This window comes from Amblyomma mixtum, chromosome 4 (genome assembly GCF_055824585.1).
Source record: "Amblyomma mixtum isolate Tamu chromosome 4, ASM5582458v1, whole genome shotgun sequence".
Classification (NCBI taxonomy): Eukaryota; Metazoa; Arthropoda; class Arachnida; order Ixodida; family Ixodidae; genus Amblyomma; species Amblyomma mixtum.
This window is the reverse complement of record NC_143015.1, coordinates 91,553,016-91,561,586: the sequence shown is the minus strand read 5'-3', so window position 1 is coordinate 91,561,586 and position 8,571 is coordinate 91,553,016. Positions and strand designations below refer to the sequence as shown.

At 45.6% G+C, this 8,571-nt stretch overlaps 1 protein-coding gene across 1 annotated transcript in view; it reads right to left on the bottom strand.

Moving 5' to 3' along the window:
* Positions 1-755: 755 nt before the first annotated feature.
* The window catches only part of LOC149347415 (guanylate cyclase 32E-like), a 267,784-nt gene continuing 259,968 nt past the window's right edge, over positions 756-8,571 (bottom strand). Inside the window, exons 23-24 of the mRNA XM_089587089.1 lie at positions 7,884-7,975; positions 756-1,889 (exon numbers count right to left, since the gene is read on the bottom strand). Coding sequence (XP_089443215.1) covers positions 1,488-1,889; positions 7,884-7,975 — 494 coding nt within the window. The 3' untranslated portion in view covers positions 756-1,487. The remainder of the gene's footprint in view (positions 1,890-7,883; positions 7,976-8,571) is intronic.

Sequence of the window (8,571 nt, the reverse complement as noted above, 5' to 3'; positions counted from 1 at the left end):
TGTACATACACATCACAAATCGTCGCACGACCATAAGTTTTTTCTATTTGCGCATACGGAAAATACAGCCGTTTTAGAAGAACCGAAATATTACGAACCGAGTTTTTGTCAATATAATGGCGGCACCAAACCTCTGGCACGTTTTTGCTTTTTATTTGAAGGTAAGGCCATCGTATGTCGTCAGTGGAATCCGCCGCCGCTCCTTGCGGGGTCTTCGGCAATAGGATAAGGTCGACGGTATACGCTCTTGTCGGCGTAAAATCACAACGCTTACCAAGGTTCGATGCAACAGCATTTTCATGTATCCCGAAAACCGTATTACATTCTCTGTCCCCGGTACGTCTTACGCATGCGCTTTTCAAGTACATTAGCCCCGAATACATGGAGGTGATGCTCTAGATGGTGCGATGGGGCACGACGCACTTCTTGCTAGATTCGTTTAAACACGTATACACGCGGCGTAGTGGAGGGTTGCCCTGTCGCCGATGGTGTGGAAGAAGCGGCGAAAAATGCATGTAGTGCCTGTGCTCTTGCCACGTGGATTGTGGATGTGTTTTGATGATGCAGCAGATTTTGCTCATCCTGCCGAGATATACGAGGACATGACGACAGAGACGTCAGTGAAGGTGCCTCGCCCCTCCTGACGATGCTGCGCAGGGCACCGGGCTTCCAGGAGTCTCGGTTGGGCTGTTGCGGTGCTCTGAAACAGTTGCATTTTTTTTTAAAATGCGTACGCAGCTGATTGAAACACTCATTATGGAGCGCTCTTTACATTTTTTGTGTACATATGTGGCTTCAACATCAAGACTTTAATGAAAAATACTGACAGTCTCAATGCTTTCCCCGGACGGCATGGTGTTCAAGACAACCGATACTTCAGAAGACTCCCCTGTCATCATGAATACTCGCGGTGTTCGTACAAGCGAGTAAATGCTTCTTTGCTTTCCTCAGAGCTATATGAGGCCTAGCTGTCCGGCATCGCTGCCCTTCATTCTAGATTATCCTGTGTGTTTTTATAGCTCCGTAAAACACCCAGTTCTAATACGCTTCCTTCAAAAGCGCTCACGTTCCTCAGCACAAAACCGGACTTTGAATACCTTTTCGGTGGTTGAGGCGCTGTGTACCAGTTAACTTCACGCGAAAGAAGTTATCAGTTTCGCACCCATAAGCTCAGACACACACACGCACAGTCTTCTAAAGTACACCTCAACAGTCGGCAGGATCCCAAAGTTTTCATCGATGCACGGCTTCGTGTCATTCCCTCGCTCTTCAGGCTCGCTTACTGTCGACGATGCGCAGGCTCGTTGTCTTAAACACGGCCTCTTTTTTTCCCTTGAACGATCGCCTCCGCAGACGCAAGTCCCTTCACGCTTCAGAAGGGTCCGTCCTGTTTCGGCACTTGTATATCGGAATGCAGCAGCATGTGTCAGTGGTGGACGTCCTCAGGACATTAAATGCACGTACACTATAACAACCAGCGACCACACTCAGCACGGCTCGACGGCCGGCCTGTCCCGGCAGACGATGACTGGTGCCGAGCGGTACCCGCTAGGCCTAGCGCAGTAGTCCCTGCGTAGCTCCTTTAACAGGCTGCGCTTGCACTCGTGAAAGAGGCTGAGGCAGCTGCCGTTGTGGACCGCGGCGTACCGCCGGGGACTGCTGCCGTGGGGTCCGTCGGAGAGCAGGCAACTCGCCTCGTCACTGCTGACGCGGCCGCCCAGTGCTGCCAGGAGCTCGTCTCGGATGGCGGTCCCTTCGACTCCGTTGCTGCTGACGGCATCGGCCAGCGATGCCGCCGAACTGCCGGCCCCGCCAGCCGAGGAAGCCGGCGGTGTGGTCTCGCCGCCTTCTCTGCCCAGGAGCCAGAATGTGCGCATCTCGCCCTTGCCCTGCGTTGTGGGTGCGGATGGGTTATTCGTTTTTGTTTTGTTTATGTAAAGGAGTATTTATTTATTTACATATCTAAAGCGCCCTTACGGGAATTAGTGTAGGGGGGAAAGGAAAAAAACAATATGAGTGCACAGATGATATAACACAAATTCAGGAGAAAATTGAAAAGCATGAAACAAGCAGTGAAAAATAAAACGATACGTATACATGTAGTTGTCTTGATATTTGCATCACTTAATCATACTCTATCATGGTAAGTCAAAACACAGGTATGAGAAGTTCAAGGTAATGCTAAAACCCATTAAAAAATATTTTTTCAGATCCTGGATAAAAAACGAAGGGGTCCCGGAAACAATTTCTGCAGGCAAACCATTCTACTCATGTATTGTCTTAGGGAAGAAGCTGTTCTTAAATAAGTTTATTCGGCAAGCATATTCACGCACTTTTCGAGAATGGTCCGCTCGTGCAGATACGTTGGTATATGTTACAATATGTTCGTTTCTTTAAATATCTATATTTATCCATGCCTGTTCTGGAGTTAAGGATATTTTAAAATAGCGACAAGCGCAGGTATTCTCATCTCGTTTCAAGCAGCAATGGAGAATTGGTCGTAGACTAAGCAGCTGGGAAAAAAAAAGTAGAAAACTAGGTGGTAATCCGAGATATGCTGTAAATACATCCTAAAATTCATGTATACAGTATAGAAATACGCCATGTATATCTTTGTCAAATGTTCAGGGGAATCCCCCAAGGTGGAGTTGACTTGTAATAAGGGAGTAATTACTTACTGACATCCACCCGAGCTCAGCCATACGGCTACAAAGGAAAGCTAAGCAGCTTTCTCAGAAACTTCGTAGTTAAGAAAAATTTGTCCTGGTCCGGGGTTCAAACCCGGGACCACCGTTTCACCGGACCAGTCGCTCTACCAGCTGAGTTAACCGGGACGGCAAGTATGTATATCTTCAGACACCGGCGTTAAAATCTACAATAGAGTGAGCAAAAAGGTGAAAATGTTTCATGTAATAAAGGACATCGAAAGAAATAAACTGGACTTGATAGAGTACAGTTGTAGAAAAAGAGCGTGCGAATTCACTCGGAAAAAAATACGGTCACAGGTCTCACAGGACATGGAAAGCATGCCAGAAATCGGTGACTGAGCATGTGCAAAGGAAACTAAGATTTATTCATTATCTTCCTTCTTTGTTTCTTATTCGTCCCCACTTGACCCAGAAAAAATTAGAACATTTTCGAGCGTTAATGGCAGTCAATTGTTACAGGTAAATATCTAACATGCTTCGCACTTTAGCAATTTTTGTATTCTGCTTGGTAGAGTGTTTTTCGTTTAGCAGTGTCTAAGCTCTTGCTGAACGCTGTGCAGTTTTTAAGACACAGCCGTATACATGGTATGTTTTTAAAGTAGTAGGACTCATTTTTTTAAACAAAATTTATTCAAGAGAATAGTACAAACGACTACAATTTTTCAAGGTAGCACCCTTCCGCACCTACACGCTGCTGCCAATGAGTTTTACATTTTTCGTACGCCTCCATGAACGCCTAGACCAGAATGCTGTTTAGCTCCCTCGTCACGGCCTGTTGAACCACCTCTACCGATCCGTGATGTTTCCCCTCGAGCGTCGATTTTATTCTCGGGAATAGAAAAAAGTCTGGCGGGGCCACGTCGAGGCTGTAGGGGGGCTGAGGCAGCATTGCCGCCTTGTGCTGTGCAAAAAAATCGGGGTCCTCATTCACATGATGAAGAAGATCCTACCGGTTGGCCTTTTCCTCCTCTGACAACACTCCCGGCACCAACTTCCCGCACACATTCCTCATGGATAAGTTTTCTGTCACGATCTCAAAAACTTGGGTTTGAGGAATGCTCAAGTCATCAGAAATCATTCTGATACTCATCTACGATCACTGTTAAGTAAATGTTTCACTCGCTACACATATTCGTTGGTCTTGCTGGTCGAAGGGCGTCTGGAGCGGTCGTCTTCCTCCACTCTTTCCTGACCTTCTCGGAAAAGCTTGTGCCACTCAAAAAACACCTGATCTAACAATGGAAGCGTCACCGTAGGCCTCCTTAATCATTTTGGGAGTCTGTTTGCCAGTTTTACCAAGATTTACTCTAAATTTGATCGCGTACCGCTGATCCAGTAAACGCTCGACGATTCTGCGTGACGAGGCGTTTCGACAGCGGTTCACAGTACAAGCGACCTCCTCTCTTCAACGGCCGAGAGCCGACTGCCGATTTTCCCCAGCATTCCCAATATCCCACTTCAACGATCCTGCACGCGCAGACCACCTCTCGTCCACACGTTCGTCCAGGAAAAAACCAGTCCTACTACTTTCAGAACAGACCCTGTATGATTGCACTATTCTTTTATAATTGACAAAGTTTCACAAAACGGAAAGAGAGTTGGGTGGAAGTGTAACCTAAAAACTGTTTTTCTCGCTCCAAAATCCTAGAACAAACCTCAGTGATCATTTCAGAAGGGCTTGCTTATCGCACTCCGTTAAGCATAAGGTAGTTAGTTGGTCGCAAATAAATGATAGACAGTGTGAGCCCAACAATGAAAAAATGTCCCGTCACGGCTTCATCATGCAAAGGTCACTATGCTGACGTGCGTCATACTTTAATGGAATCATCATCATCATCATCATCATCATCAGCCTGACTACACCCACTGCAGGGCAAAGGCCTCTCCCATGTCTCTCCAATTAACCCTGTCCTTTGTCAGTTGCCGCCACTGTATCCCCACAAACTTCTTAATCTCATCCTCCCATCTAACTTTCTGCCGTCCCCTGCTACGTTTGATTTCTCTTGGAATCCACTCCGTTACCCTTAAAGACCAGCGGTTATCTTGCCTTCGCATTACATGCCCTGCCCAAGCCCATTTCTTCCTCTTGATTTCAACTAAGATGTCATTAACCCGCGTTTGTTTCCTCACCCACTCCGCCCTCTTCCGATCTCTCAACGTTATACCTATCATTTTCCTTTCCATAGCTCGCTGCGTTGTTCTTAACTTAAGCTGAACCCTCTTTGTTAGCCTCCACGTTTCTGCCCCATAGGTGAGTACCGGTAGGATACAGCTGTTGTATACTTTTCTCTTCAGGGATCTTGGTAAGCTACCATTCATGATCTGAGAGAACCTGCCATATGCGCTCCACCCCATTCTTATTCTTCTAGTTATTTCCCTCTCATGATCCGGATCTGCGGTCACTACCTGCCCTAAGTAGACATATTCTGTTACTACTTCCAGCACCTCGCTACCAATTGCGAACTGCTGTTCCCTTGCTAGGCTGTTGAACATTACTTTGGTTTTCTGCATGTTAATTCTTAGCCCCACCGGTCTGCTCTGCCTGTCTAACTGATTGATCATGCTTTGCAGTTCTTTTCCTGAGTGGCTTAGCAAGGCAATGTCATCAGCGAATCGCAAATTACTCAGGTATTCTCCATTAACTCTTATCCCCAACTGTTCCCATTCCAGTCCCCGGAATACCTCCTGTAAGCAGGCAGTGAAGAGCATTGGCGAGATCGTGTCTCCCTGTCTGACGCCTTTCCGTATTGGAATTTTATTGCTGAGTTTATGGAGACTATAGTAGCTGTGCAATCGTTATAAATATCTTCCAACATTTTCACATAGCACTCTTCTACACCCTGATTCCGCAATGCCTACATGACAGCTGAGGTTTCCACTGAATCAAATGCTTTCTCGTAATCAATGAAGGCTATATATAGGGGTTGGTTATATTCTGCGCATTTCTCTATCACCTGATTGATAGTGTGAATGTGGTCTATTGCCGAGTATCCTTTACGAAATCCTGCCTGATCATTTGGTTGACTAAAGTCCAAGGTTGTCCTGACTCTATTAGCGATTACCTTAGTAAATACCTTGTAGGCAACGGACAATAAGCTGATTGGTCTGTAGTTCTTCAAGTCCTTGACGTCTCCTTTCTTATGAATTAAGATAATGTTAGCGTTCTTCCAAGCTTCTGGTACTCTCGAGGTCACAAGGCATTGCGTATACAGGGTGGCTAGTTTTTGTAGCACAATATCTCCTCCGTCCTTCAACAAATCTGCTGTTACCTGATCCTCCCCAGCTGCTTTCCCTCTTTGCATTGCTCCTAAGGCTTTCTTTACTTCCTCCTTCGTTACTGGCACGATGTCCCATTGCTGTGCTTGACTGCCTCCCTCAGTAGCTTGATGATTACATTAGCTACTCTATAGATTTGTGTAGAACTCTTCGGCTAATTCAACTATCTTATCCATGTTGCTGATGACATTGCCCTGTTTGTCTTTTAGCGCATACATCTAGTTTTTACTTATGCCCAGTTTTCTCCTCACTGATTTTAGCCTACCTCCGTTCCTTAAAGCATGCTCGATTTTCTCCATGTTAAGCTTTCTTATGTCGGCTACCTTGCGCTTATTTATTAACTTCGATAGCTCTGCTAGTTCTATCCTGTCTGTGGAGTTAGACGTCCTCATGTTTTGGCGTTTCTTAATCAGATCTTTAGTCTCCTGAGATACTTTGCTGGTATCCTGTCGAACCATCCTACCACCTACTTCTGCGGCGCACTCTGTAACTTTAGCTGTAAGATTATCATTCATTGTTTCAACTTCAACGTTTCAACTTCAACTTCATTGTTTCAACCTTCTATGAACAAACCAATTAATGGAATCATCGCTGTCAAAACACAGAGTAACGCACTGACGGGGCAACTACTGTATACACTCGACTATAGACAGCGCTCGTGTATGGGACACTCTCCCTTACGCAATTCGGTCAAAGAAAAATCTGCCAATAACAACTGTTGTTCACGTGTGTTTAAATTTCCTTCCGTAGCACGTTCACAGCGGAGCTGCCAGATGACCAAGAAAAATGGTGTCCTTTACATACTTTAATTACTGTGCGCTATTTAAAGACAAACATAGCGGTCTGTATACTGGCTTAACTGCCAAGGGCCAACCACGAAATGACGCTTACTGGACAGCAAGAAGAGCGCCACTCCAAGTAGTTAAATTGATTTTTGCGGAAAGGAAATGGCGCAGTATCTGTATCACATATATCGGCGGACACCTGAACCGCACCGCAAGGGAAGGGAGGAAGGTAGGAGTGAAAGAGGAATGAGAGAAAGAGGCGACGTAGCGGAGGTCTGCAAAATAATTTTGACCACGTGGGGATCTTTAATGTTGCTGTTCGCCGGTTTTTAAATCCGGCTGAGCGGTGTGGTGGGACATTCTTAAGCATTCTGAATTTAGAAGAATTTCGTATGAAGTGGATGAAACCGTAGATGACTTCATTTCAGAGAGCACTCAACAGTCAGGTCTGAGCAGTGGCGACAGTGGTAGCGATGAGAAAACTAAAAGGTATCGCCAGCGTTAGACATGGCGTCAGATTGTACGGTTTTATAAAGTAGCTTCCCGCAAAAGGGCCCATAAACAGAACTGAAAAATGCCGCTTTTCGTGTGAGAGCGGTCCTTAGTCGAGTGTATGCAGTATAGATGCTGAGGTAGCAATAATAAAGAAGGCATGACCATAGCAGATGCTCTGTTGCTAACAGTAATGAGAGGCTTGACCTTCGTTCGGATCTCTTCGTCAAGTGAGAAACTGCAGCAACAGTCAGGGCTGCGCCTCCTTGAATTGTTTGTATTTTTTGTAACCTCGTTTGCGTTTCATAACTCCTTTTATTATTGTTATAACAACGTGTGAACACTTGGCCTCAAATACCACGTAGAAAAAGCGCTTGGTGCGCTTCCCTGTCACTTTGATGTTTTGTTTTCCCCAGTGCTTCCCGGCGACTTCACTTGGTTGCCAACCAGCCCGACAGACCAATTTGAAGAGAGTAAAGAACAGGATTCGTATACTGGGCATGCAGTATTCTCTGGGGCATACAAGTGCCACCATGTCGCCGGTTTAGTGCTGCTTGAAAGTTTGAATAATAGAAGCGTGCCTGTCCATGCCCTGCCTTGTTATGAGCCGCTTCGTGCCTACCTTGATCTGTATGATGCCCCTTTCGGTGAGGTAGTATCCGCCCAGTCTGTCCAGGATCTCCTTGCACGCCTCGCTGACGTGGATCTTCAGAGCTGGAGAGCACAACAGCAGGCAGCAATGTGGAACAAGAGACAAGACATTTCTCTTTTTTTTTTCCATGCCACTACAGGTGCTACTGCAGAAGTCACTAAAGCATGCAACATGACGTGCCTATCGAGAACCCATTAAAGTAGTTGTCTCTTGGGGAGGTTCAGAGTAACATTCGTCTTAAGGTTACGACAAGGGCAACAGACACTTATATTCTGGTGCAAGTCTGAACCGTCGGTGATTAAAGGGAAAGGTCAGCGCTTAAAGCTTGTTTCAAGCGCGCAATGAAATGTAGTTGTGGAGGACAGCGTTAGACAGGCAGGACTGCAACTGAATGCCTAGAGGAGTGCATTATCATTATATCTTAGGTGCCTTTCACTTAATAAACTTTGTTGATTTTATATTCTATAATTTAGTGAACGAGCATTAAAGGCCGGTGTGGTTTTTTAAATCCAGGCGTTGGGTTTAGAAAATTCATCGAAGCTATTGACTGCAGGAATTTTTTTGAGGCGCATCTATCTCTTCGTTCTTGAGTTGTATCCTTCTTTAGTTGCTTTTACCGTCATGGCCAGAATAACGGTACACGCCTTTACAATAAAAT